At 46.6% G+C, this 26073-nt stretch overlaps 1 protein-coding gene across 1 annotated transcript in view; it reads left to right on the plus strand.

Moving 5' to 3' along the window:
- EIF3H (eukaryotic translation initiation factor 3 subunit H) overlaps window positions 1-26073 on the plus strand; it is a 159830-nt gene that overhangs the window by 30998 nt on the left and 102759 nt on the right. Inside the window, exon 2 of the mRNA XM_088444367.1 lies at window positions 20288-20444. Coding sequence (XP_088300493.1) covers window positions 20288-20444 — 157 coding nt within the window. The remainder of the gene's footprint in view (window positions 1-20287; window positions 20445-26073) is intronic.

Genomic DNA, 26073 nt, shown 5'->3' on the forward strand with positions numbered 1-26073 from the left:
TCCATGTGTCAGACCCCAGTGACGCTCTGACGGACAGGAGGACCTTCTGATTGCGCCTTCACTTCCTAGCGCTATGGATGAATTTGTCTGATGAAGGGCTTAAAATGAAAGTGGGACGTAGCTGGAGCCAAAGTGCTTTGTATTGATTAAGGAAAGAAAAAAAACAAAACTCTGCTTTTAGGAGAGGCATTGATTCATGACAATGGTCGGGCTCCAAGCCCATTCTTATGACGCATCCCCGGGAATCTCTGAAAGCTCCTCCATTCATGATCAGAGAGAGATTCTGGAGAGAGAGATTTCCTTTTGATTATAACGATTAGCGTGACAATCGCTCACTCTCCGCCTGACACCTGGCACGCTTCTATCCTGCTAATTGTCTCCTGCCATGTAGAGAACTTACAGTGAGGTTTCAGGGTGCCTTCTCTAGCCTTCCAGTCCTGGATCATTAGCGTGGATGGCTCAGTTGGTAGGCCAGTCTTCAGGCAAGATAGAATCCCCGTTTGCAATATGTTTCGGGACCTTGAGACACAAAGAATATAATGAAACGGGTTAACCATTTTCTGCGCACACGATAGAACTATAGTGGCAAGCAATCCCCTATCACACCTTCGGGATGTTTTTGGTACTTTTTTTTTTTTTTTTAATTCTTTTTAAATGAAATAAAACAGAACAACAGTAATCCCCCCCCCCCCCCCCCACTCTGCTGCACAGCATATGTAGATCCAATGTCACGGGGGCAAGGCATGGAATACTTTATTTTTAAATGATCTATAGTGTATGTGTTCTGCAGTGGGATCTTAAGAGAATTGTGCATTAATGATTGATTGCCCTCAAACATTAGCGATCTGAAGCAGTCTCGTAAGAAGGCACGGCTAGTGGAATGGTTTGCATTGCTACCTCACATCACTGAGGTCTTGTGTTCGACTTCCACCAAGGCCTTAACTGTGTGGAGTTTGTCCGCCCCATGTATGGGTTTCCTTCAGGTGTTCCTTTTTCCTCTTACTCTCCAAAAACATACTGGTAGGTTGTTTGCACCTTGACAACAAAAATGAAGACTAGTGTGTGTTGTGTGTCCTTATCGTAGGGAATATAGATTGTAAGCTCCTCTAGGGCAGGGAATGATGTGGATGGCTGAAGTATTCTCTGTATGAGTGCAGTGTATAAAATGTCATAATTAGTAGGCAAATCACCATAACTTCTTAAATAAGACTGACGATTAACTATGATACTGGACCGTAGGATGTACTTACTACTTTCCACATGAAACCTTCATGTTGGCTCTGTTAAACAAATGACAAAGTAAAATATGTTTCGCAATAGATTAACTGTATCACATTTTAGGACTTGTTGGTGATTAGATGATTGTGCTACTCTATGTTAAAACAGATTTGAGATGTGCTTTATTTTTTTTACATGGATTTACTGGTCTCTAGCTTTTATACAGCGCTACATTGTATTTTAGGTTCGGCGATCCTTACAGTGAATGTGATGCCCAGTGGCCATGCAAATTTATATCACTCCTAACAGCCACAGCGCTTCCGTGCATTATGTGCGCATGCGTCTGTAGAGCGATACGCGGGCTGTATTGGCTCATCAGCATGCCGACCGCTGTCTCTGTAATGGTTGCAGTTTCTGGCATTTACTGAATCTGTTCTCCGCACAGCGAGCTTGCTGTAATTTTGGAGATAAAGGCCGGGATGGTTTTGGGGAACTCTTAGCAGCTTTGGCCAAGCTCCTGCCTGGGGGGTTGGATGAGACCACTCACATTGAATTATGTAATTGCGGCTCCTCACCGCATGTTACATTTTTGTACAGCGGCGGATTGGGCCATAATGCCGCCATCGCTGCGCCATGCCAACACCTACTTCTCCCTTGGCTTATGCTGCACACTTGGCACCTCCTTATGGGTGACATCAGCAGTCTGAAACTAGTAGCGCTGGATAGTGCTGTTGGCATTTCTCTGTTCAAACTTGCTGCTGCCGCCTGGTCAGTAAACCAACAGGTGGGCATAAACAGTGGTGTGAATATGCCCATTCTTCTTGACGATGGTACACTGCAAAAGTGCTAGATACATTCTGCTAGAGTGTATTTAACGAGTGTTAGGATACGGTTTATAGTTTCTAAATACCAGGGTCGCCTCTCCGCCTGATCATAAATAACCGTACTGCCCGTAGGGCTTGCGTATTGAAGCAGCGTCCCCGGTGCCGGGCTGCGGTTACTAGTCTGATTCCCTGCTCAGTTTGAACTCTGATTTGTCATCCAGCCCCTCTGAATGTGACGAGTGATAGAGCCCAACCGATGGTCAGAACAGGCGGGATGGCGCAGGAGCCAGGCGGGAAGCACAAGACTGCGCCAGCTTTTTGTGGAATGCAGGGTGACCCTTAGTACTGCTTTCATTTTTCTTTAAAGTCCTGGTTTTAGTTGGGATTTGAGTTAATTTAAACCCACCCCCATAAATAGAAATAGTCCATGAGGTCAATCCTATTAGGTGCGAGGTGTGGTTTTCACTTCGAATTCGCATAGCAAATTAATTTTGCAATCCAATAAGTAACTCGCAGTGATCAGTCAGACTGAACTCGCAACTTTCCACTTGCACCTCCCGGAGGATGACAGGTGGAAAGGAAAATCTTTATTTTAAGGTTAAAATGTCGGGACACTGTGCTGAACCCCTTATACCCCCCCTAATGACTGACTGGTCATTTGGAAGTTTCCAATTAGCTTAATTAGTCCAATAATTACATGTCATTTTTTGGGGTAAAAAATAAATAAATTCTTTAAATTACCCAAAAATCTACTTTATCGTTACTTTAGGCACCCCAAATTTAATTACAATAATTTTTAGTTTAAAAACTGTTTTTATAATTTTTTTCTTCCATTTTCAAGGTGCCCTCAAAGTACCCCAAAATCACCCTTATTCCTACTTTTTTTTTTTGCATTTTTCGTTTCATTTGTTTGAGATTAAAAGAAATTTTTTTTTTTTTTTTAATATAATTTTCTAGCACAAATCAGCCATTTGACACCATTTGAAAACCTACAGTAACTTCCTAATGGTCACAAACAGCCGTCTATACCAGTGTTGGCTAACCTTGACACTCCAGCTGTTGTAGAACTATATATCCCAGCATGCCCTGCCACAGTTTTAGCATGCCCTAATAGCAAAACTGTAGCAGTGCATGCTGGGTTATGTAGTTCCATAACAGCTGGAGTGTCAAGGTTAGCCAACACTGGTCTATACGGTCCTGCTAATGAAATTATCCATTTTGGGGGGTCCAGGATGGTCACATTTTCATGCATTTCGATTCCCGTCAGCGGCATCCCGACAGGAGCAGAGTGCGACGCAGCGGAAGCCCGACAGCGCTGGAAATCCCGATCGTGGATAGGTAAGTATCCACTAACCTAACCCCCCTAACCCTCCTTAGGGGTGCCTAACCCTAACTTCCCCCCCAAGTGCCTAACCCTAATCCCCCCTCTAAGTGCCTAACCCCAACCACCCCCTTCCCCGCTGCCTAAACCTAAGTCCCCCCCAGGGGTGCCTAACCCTAACCCTCCCGGGGGGGTGCCTAACCCTAAGTCCCCCCCGGGAGCCCTAAACCTAACCCTCACCCCCCGCGGCTGTCTTCTCGCGGTGCCCGGCATCTCTACGATCGGGATGCCGGGCGCCGGTCTCCCGGCGTCTGGGAAAGGCGGGCGTCTACATCTAGACGCCCGGCATTTCACCCTTGCCGGGATAAGACAGTCGGGAGGCCGGCTGCCGGTATTTAGGCAGTCGGCTTCCCGATTGCCTTCCTCCTATTCACATCTAATCACCCACTGCGGAAGCAATTGCAGTCCCAACGAGGCAGGATAGAATTTTATTTTCCTACTTCGGCAATATTATCAAGGTACAAGGTTCTGGTTTCTATGGAAATTGGCTCTAATGCATGTTCTTTTCTGAGTGTCCTGTTGAAGAGCTATGCAGAATTCTATCAGCCCATGGATAAAGAGATTGTAATTCCCTACGGAAAGTGTTATACTTATGTGCTGGCCGGAATGCCAATGTCGTAATGCCGCTTATTCATAAACACAGGCGAGATGAGTGTGCGGCTTGTTTTATTCCTTGTCATTCGTAGAACGCAGACCAGCGACTGTGCTTTGGTAGCCTGCGAACAATTGTGCCTATCTGCAAGATTGTAATACAGTGCAAGTGGTGTACTACAAATATCAGAATGGTCTCCCACGTGGATCGGCCGGACTTCATACGTCCGCAATACTTTAAGATATTGAGGGTGACCTATACTTTAAATATAGAGTGGCCATTGAGCTGTCGCTTTACTGGTAAGGGTCGGATCAATCATGCTATGCGGACATCCCGGAATTAAAACACACGATTGATTGGACTTAATTGTCCTTTCCCTTTTCCTGTGGTTTCGTCATATGTATACATTAGATTTTTCACGCCTGGCTGAGATCATTGATCTATGTGGATTGCTCGCACACTGGCGACTTTCCAAATGCATGAAGTCCCTAACCTGACATGTCCAAAGTAACCGTAGCGTCTGAAAAATGATTAGCGTAACTGAGGGCCTTCTCCGCGAGCACAGGCTGTCTGATACTGCGACTGCAGAATGGCAGCGCGCCACAGCGTTGGCGCTCACTTGCGGTGGTGTCAGAAGAACTCTTTTCTGCGCCAGCTTAAAGGAAGCACGATGCAGGCAGCGCAGACACCGAGACTCCTGGCATGGTGCATACTCTGAGAACGATGAGGGCAAAACCCATCTGACTCGAGTCTTATGTTAACCCAGGTAAAACTAGCCGTACTCTGCTTATTGTACGGTAACTGTCATCAGCCATCACTGCCTTTAGGCCTATCGATTATTTTGCCTCGTCTCAGCCTAGTCATCTGTCTAAATGTTGCTCTTTTGAATGAGGGAAGATTTCATACCCCGAGCTTACAATTTACGTGCACAATGCCGTCTGCCTTCTGCGCTGGTTACGCTTGGTACAAATGTATGCTACATATTTTCACATCTCGTTAAGTTATTCTAAAAGCAGCTTGTGAATTATAACATTGGGAAACAGCATTGTGCTTGATATCCGGGGTGTTCTGTATATTTTGTTTCTCTTTCGACACCAAAACAAAGCAGCTTTATGCCGTAACATAAGAGTCCTAAATTACGCGCAGTTTCAAGTTGTATCGACCCGTGAAATTGATAGCAATTTCATGTTTTACGTTAAGCGAAAACCGTTGCACTGGTCTCTTGGAAGCAGCGGCTTAGAATGATTGTTAGGCCTTAAGGGCGGTATTCAATTGTTTTTGCGATCCGGGTCTCCCGTCTAAAGTGACGGGAGTTTGCGGGGCACTTTTCAATTGTTACTGCTTTTCACGCTGATCGCGCCCAAAGTGGTCGGGTTTAGCCGCGTAAATCTGCTTTCCCCCCCCACCAAAGGGCTGGGCGCGATCGCGAAAGTGCTGTTTGGGCTCCCAGACAGGTCACTTTTCGCCTATTTCAGCTCCCAACCCCCTGGGACCGCGAGCTGAAATGGAGCGCTGACAGCTGACCGCGCCCGACAGGAGCAACAATTGAATAGCTCCGTCGGGCGCGAAGGGGGCTGGAAACAATTGAAATCCGCCCTAATTCTTTTTATTAGCGGATATAAAAATAAATGCCATCCAGTTGCCGGTTGGTTTCCGTGAGAGATTCATACTGCGGGTTATGAAAGCAGAGACCTCGGTGAGGCTTCATCCTTGGTTAAGTTCCCTTCTAAAACGAAGTAGCGTTAGAAAGTGATGGATTGGCCTGGGAGCTTCCAGACTGTAAAAACTGTGTGCTGGTGTCCTTGAGTGTGTTTGATGGGTGATACCGAAGCCTTTTTATAAGAATTACAGCTGCTGGCTTGACATTCGGATATAAGATAGCTGCTTGCTCTGTGCCGGTCTTTATTGTACTGTGTTCCTGGCTGTTTGGAGTAATAGCTCTTGAACGTTTAACCCTCTTGTGCCCGAGTAGCCCCCGAGCATGGTGTACGGCATCTTTTGGTCCTGTTCGCCCTGCTGTGTTTGCAATGGTTAACCCCATCTGTCCTGCGCTGACTGCGACATATGTTCTAGGAAGACTGGGAAACCGCCTGTGACAGAAGCATTTTCAGTGTCATTTTCTGCTTTCTGCTGCGCTGTCAGTAATGTTATTTAGGCTGCGTGCATTGATGCATACAGCGTTTGGTGTTTTTTTTCCAGTTCCCCCTGGTCGCGTCAGCGACCTCCTCCGAAACCATTAATTTTTGACGGCTAATGGAATTTCATGCTAAGAATCTAGGCGCGCTTATCGCCAGACTCCCCTAACCTCCGACTAACAAAATGCTTAACGCTCCCGCAGACTCCAATTAATATTTTTGAGGCTGATCAGACCTTTTATCTTTTGTTTTTTCCATTTCGCATGGTAGGAAAACAATAAATCTGTTCGTGAGATGAGATAATGAGATACCTCTGATGCTTTCTGTATTTTGCTGACAATTTTTATTACTTTAGAACAATTTGAAATCAGTGTTTTTTTATTTATTTTTTATTTATCAACCTATTTTTTTATTTTATTTTTTTTTTGAGCTGGTAAATCTTTTTTTTTTTTTTTTTTTTTTTTTAGCTGTGTAGGGAAAGGCAATTTTCTATTGTACTGCTCAGGCATGCCCCACATCAGGCTTTGCTACAGTGGCAAATCATGGGTACCCAATTAGCCCCGAACATTATTCGGTCACTAATGGATGCCTCGGGGCTATCCAGTTTGCCCCGAAGTCCGGCCCTGATGTGTCCCAAAAAATAATCCCCAAAAAGTGCTGTGTGTTTTCGCCACCGCAATGGTCCGTGAACTTATCGCGAACCCTATGGGCGGAATTCAATTCTTTTCATCCCCTATCGCGCCCGACGGAGCTATTCTATTCTTGCTCCTGTCGGGCGCGATCAGCTGCCAAGTGCTACATTTCAGCTCGCAGCCCCTGGGGGATGAGAGCTGAAATGTGCAAAAAGTGATATGTTTGGGCGCCCAAACATCACTTTTCGCGATCGCGCCCGGCACTTTGGTCGGGGTTAGCCGTTTTACGCGGCTAAACCCGACCACTTTGGGTGCGATCAGCGTGAAACACTGGCACAATTGAATAGCGGCCCGCGATCTCCTGTCACTTTAGACGGGAGATGCGGGCCGCGAAATCAATTGAATTCCGCCCAATGTGTTTTCGGGCGAATTATCCCATTTGTTCGCCCCTAAACAAATAGGATAGGGTGAAAAAAATAAGACACCCAGTTTTTCACCCCTAAAAATATATCGGGGCTAATTGGATACCACAGGCCTCAGTCTGATGCGACGGGCGGTAATGCCGGGGAAATGTTTGGAACACCAACATCTCTAAGCCAGAAACATTGCCCGTTTTCCTTCTCACCTCTCCTTAGAGCTGCTCAGGAAGACGTGTGACGTTAGGGTACTGTAATTGTTAATGACTCCTGACAACCAATTCTCTAGCAACAAATGAGGGTCAAATTGTAAACTTGGTTTGGCCTGATGGTAAAATTGCAACTCTCTGTCCAATCTCCCCGGATGGCTTATGAACACCCACTTACCATAAAAAGTCAATCAATAATTGGCTCACTCATACTTTTACATGTCTTTGAATGTATATATAATGTCTATTACTTACCGTCTTTCGCCTCCACGTTCCACAAACAGACTTGTACCTTTTCCACGCTGTGCCCATCAGCAACTGTAATTAAGGCCGATTCACGTCACAGCTGTCAGTCGTGCCTGCCAATCATACGCATTCTTCCTCCTTTCCACCTCAGGTGCTCACATGTGATTGGTGGATAGACTGTGATGTAGGGGAAGGAGCTGTGTAAAGAGTGTGAGCTCTCTGTACTGCGTGCAGGCAGTACTGAATCGCAGTGACTGACCTCTCTATAGGTGTCACTATATTAATTAGGTCACCGATAGTCAAAGTGGAGTGGAGAAGGGGCTAATGGAATTTCATGCTCCGGGGACAGTGGCAGGTGGGGAGTTTGACTGGGGCGGTACACCTGTCAAACCATAACGCAGGTGTCCTAAGGCGAGCTCGGGGAGGACAGCTACCTCCTGTGGAGCAGAAGGGTACACACGTAAAGATTTTCTGTCCAACCTTCCAACTAGTTGATTGGTTGGAATGAAAATCTGGTAACGTATGGGAGTAACTGACAATCAGCAATTTGCTCCCAAACACCGGAAAATGGACAAAAACAGTTTGAACAAATTGTTTAAATAAAACATTTAACAAACTTGTCTGACTGCCATTTTCATCTGTTTTTTCTCATTTAGGAGCAAATTGCTGATCATCAGTTACTCCCATACCTTACCAGGTATTCATTCCAACCAATCAACTAGTTGGATGGTTGGACAGAAAATCTTTACGTGTGTACCCAGCCTTAGAAGAACAATTAATGGGACTGTATCATTGGTCATGTAACCTTGTGTGTGTGTGTATAATGTGTATATACACACACGGTTATACAGTCCCAGTAGTTGTTCTTTGTTAATGCTTTTTGGTCCTTTTAATTGCTTTTCAATTAAGACTGGTACGCAGGCATCTGCATAAATACTATCTGTAATCTGCATAATGCATCAGATGTCTGCGTTCATTTCCTAACCACAACCAGGGAAAATAATAGCCGTTAGTTTCTGCACTTTTGTTGCAAGTTGTCAAATCTTCCAATATATCCGCAGCTCTCTAGCTACATTACTCTAGTTACTATTACAGTTAAACATGTTGGAGTCTGCTCAGGTAATATTAGATTTAATAGAAGAAAAAAAACCTTTATTATTGGAACATTTGGTGCCACTGATAGAAGTCTGCAGTATATAAGGAACAGATTGCCCTGGGTCCTCTCAGCCTATCAAGCTCAAGGGGGGTATCCACTACTAGATCTGTAAACGACTGCACGATTACGACATTGACAAACGACTGAACGATTACAGTCATGTGATGAGCCTGCACTGAACGAGCAGACGTTCAGTGCAGGCTCATCAATCATCTGCAAACATGCTGAACCTGACGATATCGTCAGGTTGACCAGCATGTTTGGAAGATGATAGATATCTAAAAGACCAGCGGGCACGCGCCTCACTGGTCATATTAGACACTTTTGCAAACGATCGTTATCGTTCAACTTAATCGTCTAGTGCAGGGGTCTTCAACATTCGCCCTCCAGCTGCTGTGGAACTACACATCCCAGCTTGCACTGCCACCTTTTTGATATAACAGCATGCTAAAAGTATGGCAGTGCATGCTGGGATGTGTAGTTCCACAGCAACTGGAGGGCCAAGGTTGAAGACCCCTGGTCTAGTGCATACCCCCCCGTAAGTGCATGCACTGTACATGCACACCTTTATCATTATCCCTAATGGACAGTGGGGATTGGTCACCGCTCTTTGCAAGAGGCCAGCTGCACAGATAACCACCACCTAGGTGCCGACATGTCTGGAGTTGGGGGGGGGGGGGGGGGGGTGTAAATCCCTTGCCACCCTCTCTGGACAAAGTTGGATTCCAGGGACAAGCCAGCAAGAGCCCCAGGCAAAAAAATCCTGGCTGCACGAAAACACTTCACTTGCATGGGGAGATTGCCAGCACCACCATCTCCTTGTTCTGCTCTGAGGCTGCATGGGAGGACACTCCGTTTCCCTGGAAGAGGTACTGGGGAAACCAGCAGCCCACGAAGGGCTTCTGATTCCCTGGACCCCAAGGAAAAAAAAAGGTTAGTGCACTTTTACACACCGCAACGCTGAAGATCAGGAACTGCTTTCCTGGCTCAGTGCTGCACATACCTTTTAAAACAGACTAAACATTTTGCACATATACACCAGGCTTTTTATACACAAGGCACAACAGCAAGCGTCCCGTCTGCGGCGGCTCTATGAACTCCTCCTGCATTGTTGCAGCTGCCGGTGCTGGTCTTGGGCTGCGTTGATATACAGCTGAACACATTTATACAGGTCCCAGTGAATCGCTGAATTCCCTTGGCGCTGGGACTGTAATCATCACCTAGCCGCAGCCACCGGAGGGAGCCTGGGTTGCGGCACACATCGGGGAGCCTGGGTTGCGGCACACATCGGGGAGCCTGGGTTGCGGCACACATCGGGGAGCCTGGGTTGCGGCACACATCGGGGAGCCTGGGTTGCGGCACACATCGTGGAGCCTGGGTTGCTGCACACATCGGGAAGCCTGGCGCCGGCATTCAAAATCAGTTCCCAACATTGCTAGCATATTCGCAAATGGCGCCTAGTCGCCTTTTGGTCAGTTTAAAGATGGTTACCGTGGCACAAGGGTTAACCCCTTCAGTGCTGTGGCCTTCATCTTAAGCTGGGTACCCGCTGATGGATATATCGCCCATTGAACAGGCAATTATACCTATAGTGCATCGCCGGGTCTATACAGCTGCTATGCACGTCTGTGAACGACGTCGTTAAGACGTATCTGATCTGCTGCGCAGCACAGCAGACGCCCAATATATTTGAAAGATATATCGGTCATCTGCTGGTGTGTACTGGCGACACGCTCATCGCCTATATGTGTGCTGCAGGGACCCGGCGGTGATTGACAGCTCAACTGGGCCGATGATTTAAATGCCCTCCTATGTGAGCTGTCAAGCCTGGAAGTGTGTAAGGTAAGGAGTGGGAGCTTTATAGGAAAAGGCTGCGGTGGCTCCAGGGGTAACCTCATGCCAAATATCTTCCACCATTTCATCAACTATTTCTGCATTAGCTTGGAATATTGCATGCGCTGCTGAGCGGGGCCGTTTTTGCCTTTTCATGTTGTGGTTTTAAAATCACACAAAGCACAGCTCCCCCTATTCTACGGCCTCGTCTTACAAAACTCCCTGAGGACTTTTTCTTTTTGTCGTCTTTTTTTTTTTTTTTTTCCCCTCTCCCTCTCCCTTCTGCAATAAAGCTTAATTGGATAATTAAAGCAAACTTCTGATTCCTTCACGTACACACTAAGGTAAATTGGAACTCTGGAGGAGTGTGTGCGCATCTCATTGTGTGACTTGGGGGGTTCCCTCATTGTCCTGGAACCTGGGGCTAACGAGCGCAGCACCACCGGAACGTAAGCAGGCGATAACAGCTGCACCTGGATCTGGCTTCACCTCGGCTCATTGAGCCAAATGCTGGTAATTAGTTTAATTAACTCCCTCTCTCCGCACTGTGCATCGCCTGCCCGTTTGCCAAGAAATGTATACGCCACGACACGGAGTCTCTAACTTTCTGTTCTTAGTTTTGTTTCCCTCGGGGGGTTTAGTGCCGCGTAATGCATTGGCACGTACTAGACGCTGCCTTTTCAAGGTCTGTCATTTGGCCACTGTCCTGCAGTTTGCAGACGCCTTAAAAAGTACCTGACAAAGTGCGGGCGTTCTTCTCTTCATCTTTTTCCTTTTGTAAGGATTAATCGCGCCAACTTTTTTTATTTTTTAAATCTAGAATCCGTTTTTATTTCTTGCCATATCTTTCGTTGGGTCTCTAGCAGCCTGTCCATCATCTGCATAGAGGTGTCAAATATCTTTTTTATTAACTTGGCAGCCAAAATGAAAGGGCGAAGGACATATTTAGACCTTGACGGCGGCCGCAGCAGAGACTTGTCACGGGCTAATCGACACACGCGCAGCTCGGGTGATGCGTCAGTTTAATGTCACGTGCTAATAAGTCACGCGCTTGACATCCGATCGACAGATCGCTACAAGCTGGTTTTTGACGATATTAAATAACCGCATACCTGGCGGAAATTTTTCCAATTTTTTGGCCTCACCTCTGTCTTTACATCACTTGTTGCATGGCCTCTACTTTGATGATCGGAATTCCATGATCTTGGCGTCCCCTGCCTATACACTTTAAAGCAGGGGTGGGGAACCATTTTTCTGCCGAGGGCCATTTTGATATGTATAACATTATTCGTGTGTGCCCGGTGCAGACCACGCCCCCTCAGCGTGACGTCACCGAGCATCCCGAGAATGCTCCAGGGAGCTGTAACCGCCTGAATCGTCCTAAGGATGCTCCAGGCGACACTGCTGCATAGATTCTGGCTGCACTGTGCCATTCTAGGCACCTTACTAGCCAGATGAGGCTAGCAGAAAAAAAAAAGCTCAGAGGGCCAGAACAAATGATTCCCAGGGCCTTATACGGCCCCCGGGCAGGAGGTTCCCCGTCCCTGCTTTAAAAAGCATACATGTGTCGATTGCATTTTCACCCCACTAAACCTTTATACTGCACGCGGCGTGCTTTTGAACGCAGGTTAAAACATGCAATAACCCAGGTAAACTGAAATGTTTCTGTATGCATTCGATTTATGTTTAGATGTGTTTACTAGCACGCAGAGACCTTGTTTTAAACAAAACGGTAGCTTACGATGTTCAAGCCAAACGCGTTTTAAATGCTTTTTAACTGCTGCTCATTGTGTTTACTGTGCTCTTAAGATTAGTACGAGTTTGCGTACAAAAGAGCACAGCAATGGAACAGCCAGCGTTGAAGAACAAACTAAAAAAAGAAAGAATGTTTAAAGCCCGTAAGAACACAAATCTATATGGTCGTCCGCAGTGCAATAGTTTCACAACCGTTAACCTGCTTAACATCTGGTATAAATGCTCCTTAAACACAGATTTTTTTTTTTTTTTAGCACCTGTCCAGGTCCAAAAGCCAGATACCGCTCTACAGGGTGACAATGGGAGAGGCCATTTCTATATTTAATGTTCCCTTACCGCATTTACGACTGCTGAAATCAAGCTGTTTCAGAGCAGAGACCTGTATAAAGCAGAGCCGGGTACAAAGAGGTTACGCTGATTGCAAAGCTCCGGAGAAACACAACCAGCGCAAAGAAAGGGACCCTTTCCTAGTCTCGGAAAAATTGGGGTATTTTAGTGTCTTACAATGGGAAATCATACATACATTAGAGAGAACAATATGAGAAGAAAGCCTTTTACCTGCACAGTTAAGGCATCGTCTGTTACTACTGAGTTGTTTTTTTTTTCCTTTCCTTAAAATTGTGTTGCCATAGAGACCTATTCATCTCATGCTGGAAGCTCCCCGTGCCGCATGCACAAGCAGGTCCAGGACGTGCGGGTTTAATGGTTCTGCTGACATTTCCAGAGTCGTGATGCGCTGCAAAAAGTGAAGGAAACGAACATATTAAAGTTCACTTATTCCCTGTTCCACGGTGGGAGCAGCCATTTTGTGGGCTGGGCCAATATTCTAGTAATTGCTTTATGCAGTAGTTATACAAATTAAACTTTTTTTTTTTTTTTTTTTTTTTTTTTATATTATTCTGTTTTTGTGGAAGGCCCATCAGGAAAAAAAAAAAAAAAAGCTCTAGGTTACTTTTTCTCACTGACTTGGCAAATACAGTGGTCAATTGAAATTGCAAAAAAAAAAAAAAGTGAAAGAATATCCGTCAATCGCTATAGTGACCGCATGATTTGAGAGAGTAATCTCACGTCTTCCAAATGAAGGTGCCCTGGAGTTTATAGAAAGCAATTTAGGGAGATCCTCCCCAATCCCTGGATTTTATAAAGATTTCTGTAGTGTAAGGGATTGTCTAGTGATCACACTGATGACCAGGCGCACAGAGCATCGCAAATTGCTGTGTATGGGGCTGCGTAGAGGCTATAAGGTGCCCACACACATACCGATGTCCTCACGATACGATTTTATGGCCAATTTCCTCATGAACTTTCACGGGAGCTCCCTTGCCGTCGTGATCACGATTTGGAGTTAAAAATGTCCAATCTGACTAAAGATCTATCTTGCAGCCAATGCAGTGTACCCCAGATTGGCTAATCTGCCCTACAGCACGGCAGATCAAAAGATGCGATGTACGACGAGCGGGGACGCGCATCTGCATCGTGCTCGTAAGTATAAACTCACGATTTGTACTTTTTTACCCGATTAGTCGTCACGATTCGTCGAAATCGGCCAAATCGTTTAAAATGTTGCTATGTGTGTGGGCACCTTTAAAGTGCCCAGGTTGACCCCTGTCCAACGCCGAAAGCCCCTACAGTGGGTATTTGAGTGTCAGAACTGGACCGTGGAGCAATGGAAGAAGGTTGCCTGGTCTGATGAATCACATATTCTTTTATGTCATGTGGATGGACGGGTGCGTGTGCGTCGTTTACCTGGAGAAGAGATGGCACCAGGATGCACTGTGGGAAGAAGGCAAGCCGGCGGAGTGATGATCTGGTCCAGAGGTTCTCAAACTCTACTACCTCAGTCAGTTTGATTTAACCATCTGGACTCGAGCATGAACAGCATTCAGACGTGGACTGTAATGGCGGAATTAGGAACCTCTGCTCTGGGCACTGTTGTGCTGGGAAACCTTGGGTCCTGCCATTCATGTGGATGTTATTTTGACACGTACCAACTACCTAACCATTGTTTCAGACCAAGTACACCCCTTTCATAGCACCAGTATTGGCTGATGGCCAGCGGCCTCTGTCAGCGGGATTATGCGCCCTGACACACTGCAAACAATTGTACAGGAATGGTTTGAGGAACATGACAAAGATCAAGGTGGATGACTTGGCCTCCAAATTCCCCAGATCTCAATCCCAGCGAGGATCTGTGGGATGTGCTGGGAAAATAAGTCCAAGCCATGGAGGAACCGCCTCGCATCTTACAGGACTTAATGAATCTGTTTACTAACGTCTTGGTGCCAGATATCACAGGACACCTTCAGAGGTCTTTGTGGAGTCCATGCCTCCATGGGTTACAGCTGCTTTGGTGGATAATAACAGGCAGTTTTCATGTTTATGGATGTTTGTTTCTCTGTCTCTCTCTCCTATCTCCTCCCTCTCTCCTCCCTCTTCTCTCTCTCTCTTGCTCTCCTCTCTCTCTCTTGCTCTCCTCTCTCTCTCTTGCTCTCCTCTCTCTCTCTTGCTCTCCTCTCTCTCTCTTGCTCTCCTCTCTCTCTCTTGCTCTCCTCTCTCTCTCTTGCTCTCCTCTTGCTCTCCTCTTGCTCTCCTCTTGCTCTCCTCTTGCTCTCCTCTTGCTCTCCTCTTGCTCTCCTCTTGCTCTCCTCTTGCTCTCCTCTTGCTCTCCTCTTGCTCTCCTCTTGCTCTCCTCTTGCTCTCCTCTTGCTCTCCTCTTGCTCTCCTCTTGCTCTCCTCTTGCTCTCCTCTTGCTCTCCTCTTGCTCTCCTCTTGCTCTCCTCTTGCTCTCCTCTTGCTCTCCTCTTGCTCTCCTCTTGCTCTCCTCTCGCTCTCCTCTCGCTCTCCTCTCGCTCTCCTCTCGCTCTCCTCTCGCTCTTCTCTCGCTCTTCTCTCGCTCTTCTCTCGCTCTTCTCTCGCTCTTCTCTCGCTCTTCTCTCGCTCTTCTCTCGCTCTTCTCTCGCTCTTCTCTCGCTCTTCTCTCGCTCTTCTCTCGCTCTCTCGCTCTCTCGCTCTCTCGCTCTCTCGCTCTCTTGCTCTCCGCGCTCGCTCTCTTGCGCTCTGCCCTCCCCTCTCGCCCCTCTTGCTCTCTCCTCTCTCTCTGTCTCCACACACACACACAGAGATGGATATAGAATCTGTTTTTATGTATTTGTATATATCTGTGTGTATATATAACCCATGGAAGTTAGTTTGCACCAACCCTGCAATATGCTTATTGTGCTCTCTAGGTTTCGGTTGATTTTAATTATCTCTGTGTGGTTTTCTATTTTTTTTGCAACACCAAATCCTTGTACAATGTACCATGTTTTCTGATGTCTGTAAAGCGGCTTTGAGTCCTATGAGAGAAAAGCGCCATATAAATAAAATGATTCTCTCTCTCGGACTAATTTTTTTCCGTGGTTAGACGTGGCTAATTGTGCATTTTGTCATTTTTACTACTCGTTAATATATATTTCTGTGTACATGCGTCATGTGCTGGGCATACAGCCGTGTGCAGTGGATTCGGAGTTTATAGTAGAATGAATCCCCTGTGTCTCTGGCGGCTGCATGTTTGATATGAGGTGTAAGCAGTCACTTGCTTTGTGCTGTAAATCTCTCCCCTGCCAGAGTCAGTGAACTCATTTGGAGGCGATTGTAATGCTCCTATCTCTCAGCTCTCATGTACAGCGACAGGCCCGGCTGCATTGCATTGTTTTCAGCTGCGTGGGATCCCAGTGACAGGTCTGAATTGCAGGTCAGAAAGTGGAAAACACTACGTATGTAATTTCAGCGGCCGCTCAAATCAATATGCGGCTCCATTTACACACGTGTGGCCTTTCTGACACGCACACGCACACGTGTGCGGCAATTCTCCCCGTGTTTGACTGCATTTTTCACATTAGGATATTGTGTGCCTGGTGTGGATAGCTGGATAAGCACTCGCTATGGTGGAGCCTATGGTTTCTTAATGTACCAGCAATAGGCGTCCATTACTGGGCATCGCAGTGACTGCCATTATCTCCGCTGAGAGCCCGCGGCACATGAGGCATCTTCCGTTTATCTCGGGGAATGCTGTTTTTTTTTAACTACAAACAATTTTTGCATATTCCCTTAATGAAAATCATTGAGTTGACAAGTCTGACTGAACTACAAACGTGAACGCGCAAGAACGATAATTGTTCATCATTTGACTCAATAAGTGAACGATTTTTTTAAGCGATATCGTTTAACGATAATCGGTCAAAAAATCGTGTGTGTTTGCAGCTTTAAGGTGCATACACACGGGACGATCTGTACCACTAACGACATGAAAGATATCTTTCAGTGAGTCATCCTGCCACATTTCTGAACATGCAAAGTTGACGATATCGTCCAGATTGGCCTGCATGCACGGACGATCATAGATATCGTTATCGTTCACGCGGGAACGCGCATCGTTGGTCGTTCACTGCATAAAAATGAACTATATGAACGATGTATCGTTAAATATTATCGTTCATATCGTAACGATATATCTGTCCGTATGTACGCACCTTTACAGTTGGTGTGACCTTCTGAAGCATCCTAAGGATGCTCCAGACGGCACTGTTGCATAGATTATGGCTGCAGGGTGCCATCCTACGTGACCTGCTAGCCAAATGAGGTTTGCAGAAAAAAGCTCAGAGGGCCAGACCAAATGATTCCGGGGGCCTTATACGGCCCCTGGGCCTGAGGTTCCCCATCCCTGCTCTATGGGCTTACTCTGCACAGCCAAAAGAGGAGTCTTTTCTATGGTGTGCAATGAGTCCCTCTGTGGTTCCATGGCTGTAACTGCATACAGCGCATCCGGAAAGTATTCACAGCGCTTCACATTAGGAAATTGTGTGCCTGGTGCGGATAGCCGGATAGCACTTGCTGTCTCGCTGTCAAGTGTGGTACCTTATATAGACAGGTGTATGCCTTTCAAAATCATGTCCAATCAACTGAATTTAGCACCGGTGGACTCCAGTTAAGCTGTAGGAACATCTCAAGGATGATCAGTGGAAACAGGATGCACCTGAGCTCAGTTTTGAGCTTCATGGCAAAGGCCGTGAATACTTATGTACATGTGATTTCTTACCTTTTTTCTTTTTTTAAATTAAATGAGCAAATATCTAAAAAAAAAAAAAAACTTTACACGTTGTCATTATGGGGTATTGTGTGTAGAATTTTGAGGGCAAAAATGAATATATTCCATTTTGGAATAAGGCTGTAACATAACAAAATGTGGGAAAAATGAAGCGCTGTGAATACTTTCCATATGCACTGTATGTCTAAATAATCCTTGTTGGACCTACTAAGAATAATCTGTGCTAGAATAGGGCCATAAAATATGTTGAATGGAAATGTGTTCTCTCTAACTGTGAGCGCCCGCGACATGGAGATCAACAGAGCGACGCGGTTTTCCGGCGTGTGATAGATGAGAACTGTAACGGCCACTTGTCGCTGGGTACCCGGCTGAGAACTTACTCTCCTGTAACTTGCTGGCTGCTGCTGGTATGTCTGGATCTGCTAAACCTGTGTAGTACGCTTTGTGGCGGCCTCACCTTTGTCTCTGTGCTGTCGCACTGGGCACCACTCGCTGATCTTCGCCTCATTAATAGGCGATTGTAAATTTGCCAGACGTATCCTCTGAAGTTGAGACTAATAAGCCCGTTAGCTGTAACTAGTTTGAATTTCTTGTGCTGCCCATCCACTAGGCGATTAAACCTAGCGATGGAGCAATAACGACGGTCGTTATCGCTCCATCGCTTGGTAATCGCCCGCAAATCGGGCAGTAAAATGTTAAAACCGACCAGCGCGCTCCCGCTGGTCGTTTTTAACATCAACCATCGCCCGAACATGACGGTCAACCTGACGACCGCCGTGTTCGGGGATGATTGATCTGCATACACTGAACGTCTAAACGTTCACCCCACGGGAGACGATGGTGTCGTAATCGTGCCGTCATCTCCCGCATCGCTAAGTGGCTGGGCAGCTTAAGTCACCCTCTTTTTTTTCCTGTGCTGCCAGATCACACACATTACCCGGTGGTGACCAACGTCCAGGAAAAAGAGGGGGCATTGTGTTGGCTGTGGCCGCCAGGTGTAAGTTTTAACCTCCGTTGCACCCATCTCTCTTCTCCCAAGTAACAGGAGCTGATTGGTTGGTACTTTATCTCTATTGGAGATGTTGCCCATAGCAAGCAGTCAGATTCTAGCTTATTATCTTCTACAAGGTGCTAGTTGAATGTTAAATAGAATCTGATTGGTTGCTATGGGCAACATATCCACTTCTAAAATCCATCACTTTAGTAAATATCCCCCTAAGGCCTATTGCTGGTTTTGCCTGGCTGGCAACAACCGGGCAGAAGCTGGCCGTTTTTTTCAGGCACTCAGTGCCTTTCACATGCTGCGGCTTTGAGCCATTTTTAATGTTTTTTTTTATTATTTTTCTTCTGGGCGTACGCAGCCGCTGCTGTACAACCCGACCGGCGTTTGTGTAAGGAATCATTGGGGTAGATGTATTCTAGCGGCACTTAATGTGCCGCTATAACGCTTCCCCTCTTTACCGAGGCGAATCAGGAAGCACTACCGATGAGTTGTATAAACATCTCATCGGCCGGAGAGGGGGAGCGTTAACTCCCCCCTCCAACGCTACGTGCTAGAGACAGCAGCGCATCAGCCTAGTGTTGATGCGCTGTCTCTCTCCCGGCCGGCTCCACTGAGCATGCACGGGATTTCACAAGTATCGCGAGATCCCCGCGTGGAGCCGGCAGCCGCCGCAGCAGGGACAGCACTGTCCCTGCTGTGGGGATAGGCTAACGCCAGGCTGTAGCTGTCGATAACGACAGCTACAGCCGGCCGAACGGTCATGCGTTAAGACCGTTCGTACATGGCCCTGCCGTCGGCGCTGATATCTATCAGCGCCCCTGTCATTTACCGCCCAGACCCCCGATCATACATTGGGGAGAAGCGGTATCAGCGCACATAACGTGCGCTGATACCGTCTCTGGGCTTCGTACATCTCCCCCATTGTTTCCTATAGCCCACTGGCGTGCAGGGACGGCACAGGCACGACACGGCAGCCGACCTTCTCAGTGGATCTTCCCGGCTGTAACGCTGCTACCCTGCCGTGCTATGTGAAAGGACCCACCCGCTTCCATCAATCGCTAGATTTCACATCCGGCAAAGAAACGCCCGGATTTTTATTGGGCCGGTGAAAACCGGCAGGTATGAAATAGCCCTCAGGCTTAGTAGAATTCCCCCTCAGACCATTATTGCAACATACCAACAGGTATGCTGTAGCTATTCATGATGTACCCCAAAACAATTAGGTACAAACATGCATTTGCTAATCATTCATCTTTTGTACCTTTTTATAAATATACAATATGTCCTCCTGGCAAAATTCCACCGCTGCCCGACACTGACGCGGCTGAAAGTTGCGCTGCACCGACGTTTCATATAGAAATTTCATTGCAAATTATCGGCCGTGTCACAGTGCAGCTCGCTGCTTGGAGTCTCCCCCGCAGGAAGGAGGATGCTGGCTGTCCCCTCCACCTCGGCCCCGGCCCGCCCTGCATTAGAGGCAAGCATTTCAGCCTCACGGCCTCCCCATCTCCATCCCGGTGCCCGGCAAACCTTAAACTAGATGCTGGATGGAAGGGGCCGGAGGGTGCTCGATGGGCTGTTGCTTACCTGCTGTGATTGGGTTCGGTTCCCGCTACCCCCTAAACCTCCCGTTCCCTATGGTATTTAGCAGTCACATTTTTTGTTTGGATGGCTTATTCGTGTGACCGTTAGAGCATTTGATTGATTTCCCCTCATTGATCACCAATAGGGGGGGAGATGGCAGAATGCAGACGTTCTTTCCAAACGTAATGACTACAGAATCCTATTTCTCTCCCGGCAGGTGGTGTTAAAGATCATTAAGCATTACCAGGAGGAGGGTCATGGCAGCGAGGTGGTCCAGGGCGTACTGCTTGGTCTGGTGGTGGACGATCGCCTGGAAATCACGAACTGCTTCCCCTTCCCGCAGCACACGGAAGAGGACGCCGAATTCGATGAAGGTAATGTGAAGCTCATTTAGTTTTTCTTTTTTGCTTAGGCGTCCTCTGGTTTTAAGGACTGAACCTATCCGCTCACTTCTAAATCACGAATAACCCCGTCTTCAGAATGGTGGTCAGATCCCAATCGTGCGGCGACAATTAGACAAGAAAGTCGACTCCGCATTCGAAAGTCACATTCGCAATTCTCATGTCAATATTAAGAGATGAATGTATGGCATCGGTGTCGCATTACTCGGCTTACCAGTCGCACGTTTGTCTTTAATTTAAACAAAAAGGTTTTCCCGGTCAAGACCATCAGGTGTGGATCTAAGTCATATTAAATTAATTAATGTGGAAAATGGGGTACAGGGTGTATCATCGAAGTCTTGTTTTTCTGGAGTCTTGAACAAGTGACCTAATAAAAAGATGTGCACAGATGTGTCTTAACGCCATACGACGTGAAAGGCGTGACGCGATTTAGGGCGGCCATGGCTAGTGCAGCGTACTTTTCCACTGACTGTAATATCTTATTCGCATCGTAGCCACTCACAGTACACCAGGGACGCTAGATTGCCAATTTTGTCCCAAAGGAGTTACAGCAACCCATGTACAAAGTCGCACGTACAGCGTAACGGTACGCGGTGGGAGGAACAGCTGCTCCTATTGGAAAGCCCCAGTAGTTGGTGTAACGCTAATGGTGCGTACACACACAACGATGTAAGTAATGAACGATTTTCATTCAGTTTTTCCCTTGAAAAAGTGAACGAAAATCGTTTTACAAAGTAGTTGTTTTTACGTTACATAATAAACGATTTTCTGTGTGTTGAAGGAAAAAGTTGCAACTTCTATTGAAAATCATTCAGTTGTCCAGTCTGACTAAACTACAATCGACAAACGTGAACGCGCATGAGCGATAATCGTTTATCGTTATATACTGAACGATTTTTTAAACGATTGAACAATAACGACGACGTTATAGTTAAATCGTACAAAAACATAGTATGTACACGCACCTTAACAGTTTAGTTCTCACGCTTCTTGCAGGTTTTAGTGGCGTGAATAAGACGCAACTTTTGAAAAAAAAATAAAAAATGGACGCTTGCGGCGGCTAAGTCTCGATGACTTTGGTGCGCTAAGTGGGGCTGTTTGGCGCACCTAGAGCAGACTTATTTGAGAACACATCTGTATACTGTAGTTTTGATGTAGGTGAGTGGACTATTCACCCAGGATTCAGCTTCATTATAACTAAATGTGTCTGTATACGGCAACTGTATATACATGGAATGCAGGAGCCATTTCCCCGGCATGTGGCCCTTCTCTAGCGTTGGAAAGACTATCCGTAACCGGGAACGAACACTTTCCTCCGGCAATTGCCTGCACACTAGGATATGATTTATATCAGAGCTTTAAAGATGAGTGTTATACAGCAGAAAGGACTTTATAGCAATTCCGTGCAGCGGCTCCAAGAGGTAACCGGAAATATCCAGGAATTAGATTCAGGAGATGTCTGGGGCTGTCATTCTTCTATAGAGACTTAAGTAGAACGCTATACTTTCTTTTAAATGTATTTTGTTACGTGTAACCTGTACTGTTCTACTAATGCCACTGCCGGGAGTATCATTAACGTTACAGTTCTGGGAGCCAACTCTTCACGTACTAATTATTCGGGATATCACACAGGGAAGGTCCCACTAACTGTTTCACTGTAATTGGGGCTCATCAGTGCCTGTTGGGGGTTTCTGCTAACCATTTGAATACCTCACTGAAACACACTGAATGGGGTGCGACATTTTTAGGCGTCCAATAATAACAAAGTAACCTGTATCTAAATAAGCTGGTGCATTAGAAGAGCTGTCACTCCCGGGAACATAAAATTAGCGCAAAAAGCAAGATTTGATTTACTTACAGTGGTACTGGTTCATATAGGTCAGTGCCTGTTCATTATATACCATGGATTTGGTCAACTATGGACATACTGTTGATCTACGTAAGTGTAGTGAGGGCATATACATTCGGACTACCACCTAACTTATTGCTATTATTACGGAACACCTTTATATAGCTGTGGCATATTTTTTCATTCTTTATAATTGGGATCAGCATAATAAAACAAGACCGGGTGTTAACAGACCCAGGGCAAGAGGCGTGAAAGGCTTTCTGCTGCAAAACTTCTGAAAAATTGCCGCTTTCTGTGGTCTTACCGCATCTACAGAATTCCACACCTGTATTTATGAACAGAGCCCGCAGCACAGTAGTCCCCAATAGGTTTATATGGTGCCGCGTTTATGGCTGCGAAAGCCTTAAGCTACGGAGAGCGTTACCTCCCGCGGCTTATTAGGTGGTGTTAGTCATTGAGGAACCGAAGCCATTGAAGCTACAAGGTGGGACATCACATCACCCGGGTCATAAACCACCTGGGTCCATTGAACGAGCGATATATCTGTAGTGCATCGGAAAGTGAGTACAGACGATATGTTTTTGAAATTTAAATGCCCGCCCATTTTGTGATGTCAGCGCAGACGCATTGGCCAAACGATTGGCTAAGCGTGTGTGGGCACTTGCCAATCATTGGGCCGGGGGGGGGAGGGGGGGTCAGCCTGGTGTGTACCCAGCTTTAATGATCACATTGTAAATGCAACAATTAATACATGTCGCCCACAGAGAGGTAAGAGGGTTCCTGCTCACAATCTATAGGGTTTGCGCACACAGTTAGTGCTGGCGGTGTAATACTTGGGTGTTAATGACGCAGCCAAGGAGACGACGATAAAAATCAGATTTGGGAAGAGGAAAAAAGAAAAGCGTTTGGGATTTGAGAAGAGTAAATCAATTTGCCTGGAGTAAACTGCAGTACTCGCTGTACAGGGCGATGTGACAGAGTGATAAACAGCCTTTTCTCCTACCGCAAACAGTCTCTTTCTGATGAATGGATTAAAATTGTTTAAGTGGTTTTACAGTTTTGCTGCGCTGACTTTATCTAGAGGGCGTTGGGCTCCCTGTGACCTAAACAGTCCCAAAGTCTATTAGGTTGTGTGCAGGCCTGTGCTGCTCCTGTGCAGTGGTGGAAGCTGTGTGCTGGGTACACACTGAACAGATACACACTGAATGCCCATCATCTGGCTGGGGGTCCCGCAGACCGCCCGTATACACTGGATATATCAAGCCTGTCTTTCCGACCGCAATCCTCTTGCTCGTTAGACACTACGAGGTCGTAGCTGAGATTGACATTTAGTGCCGTTTGTGGCTGGTTACAGGGGAGTTGCTTGTGAACGGGGGTGTGGTGGTGCGGACTCAGGCGTGGTTGACCTTTAAAAAGGGCGTTTTAAGGACGTGCATATATTACTGAGCGAGTCATCACACACGTCATCTCGTTGCAGTAACGACGCTACTGCTCGCAGTGCTAAAGGTAGCCCAGGGTCTACCCTAAACATTGCGAGTGCTGGCGATGGTTTCTGTCTCAACCGATGTCTGTAGGCAATTAACAATGTAACGGGTGTTAATCGTGCTGACGTAGGTTGCCGCCTGCGACCGACTCTGAATTAGGCCGTAGAGATAGGAGGTGTGCTTTCATTGTTGTGGGTGTTTCCGCGCTTACGATGTGCGTTGCGATTGAGCACTCGTTTTGCATATTCTCGATCACTTTGGGTGCTACCGATCGCTCCCGAGCGACCGCCTCTGAATGAGGTCCGGAGTCTCTGCCTGCTCCTTACCCTGTGTATATCCCTGCAGTTTGATAAGTATGGGGGGAAAAAAGTTAATCTCAAAACTGGTTTCCACCTCTCCAGAATGATGAAGAGTGCGGCTATTCCTTCTAAACAATGTCTGCTTTCTTTAACTGCTTGGACCTCCTTGCTCTTTGGAAGATCTCGTCACTGCCATTGGGTCAAAGGCTCGTTGTCGTATCGTTGACTTTCATGAGTAGCGCAAACCACACGGTCGTTGCTTGGACAGAGCCGAGGCTGCTTCTTAGAACCTTTCCCCTCCCTCGTCCGCGCTAGTGGGAGAGGCAGAGGATGGCGGGTAAAACTTTAATTTGGACCCTTGTATGGGGACGGCCATCGGTGGGTTTGCCATCAGTAGTTAACCTTCGATGGAGTGTAACCATCAGCAGGAAACCATTGATGGTCAGCCCTGCTCTGGACATTGGGCCAAACCGATATGAGGGCAGAGGTTTGCGGCTTGTGGCAGAGCTTATGCTGTGTTCCAGCTCTAGGGAGGGGGGGGGAACCCCATTGTGGGGCTCTGTGCCATTGATGGTGGAGAACCATTGTCTCTCCACCTTAGATGGCAAAGCCATTGGCCATTGATGGTTGGTAAGAAGCGATGTACGATGGCCATCCCTACTCTTGTACTGTAATCTTCTGTCATTCATAAAAGCTTTGGCATATAAGCTGCTGGACATTGTCAAAAAGTGAATTTTGACTCTTTAGTGAATATTTACTCAATTCGGTCGGCAGGACGTGATGCACCGTTCATATCGTCCACTGACATGGCAAGTTTTTCCTTGCCACCGTACAGAGGAGAGATGGCAGGCCCTTCCGTAACTGGCATAAATGTACGCAGCCACGCATCATGGCGGCGCTCAGCGGCACATCACACCAATTATAGCCCACCCTTACTGTTTTACCTCCTCCTGTTACAATAGCTGCTTATTACGGTTATTCGAGCATTTCCTGGGAAGGTGTCTCATGCCGGCGATGAGCTGTATTTTAATGTGGGGGGCTCAGAGCAAATCCGCTTAATGACATTTTAAGTGGCGGAGGTTGCTCTCTCTGGTTGCCCCGTGTCCCCCCCTTCATATTGTCGGCGAAAGCCGGTGTAGCGGGTACTTTGAGCTTTTCCTGTATGTCACCGCTCCACACTTGTAGAGCAGATTAAATGTTAACGCGTTCCCCTTTTATGAGAACATCACCTGCTGCCATTCGCTCTGCTCTCTGCTCCCAAGCTGTTGACTCATTTGTTTTAATACGTTTTTGGCATCCGAAACAGAATCCCATCCGTTCACACTTCTGCCTCTGTGTCTGGTGAACACGGAATACGGAGTATATATCGGATACAAATGCATTGTACATTGGATGATAAATTAGAGCTGCTTGTATTTGCTTATTATATTTTGCATCCTTGTTTTCCAAGTGAAGGTCGCTGTAATTTGGTGCTTTTAAACGTTTGCATGGTGTACTAGACCTGCCACTGGGGGGCACTGTGGTCAAACATTTGCAGATATTAAACCAATTGTACCTTAAAGTTGTTAGTGTGGGGGGGGGGGGGGGGGGGGGGGGTTTGAACTACTATATATATTTTTTTTTTATGTGAACTTTTACAGCTTTCTGTATTAGCTTTCCTAATAATCATTCTGCAATGCTTTGAAATAACTTACTCATATATTAACCCTCCTCAGCCTTTGCTTACGTATATATTCAGTGCATATTTCCAAGTAACTATTTTCTTCTCTAAATTGGGGGGGGGGGGGGGAGGGAATCATTGGGGTCAGACTAATCTGCGTTTAGATCGTACATACGAGACCTCAGCTATAACTGGCTGACTGTTTGCCTAGTCAAGCACACCGCACCAAAAGGCAATTCCATAGGTGATTCTAATGTGCCCCCCCTTAGTAATTTACAATTCAGTAGCTGTTCTGCAAAATTAATTAACC

This window comes from Taudactylus pleione, unplaced genomic scaffold (assembly GCF_031769625.1).
Source record: "Taudactylus pleione unplaced genomic scaffold, aTauple2 ptg000360l, whole genome shotgun sequence".
NCBI classification, from domain to species: domain Eukaryota; kingdom Metazoa; phylum Chordata; class Amphibia; order Anura; family Myobatrachidae; genus Taudactylus; species Taudactylus pleione.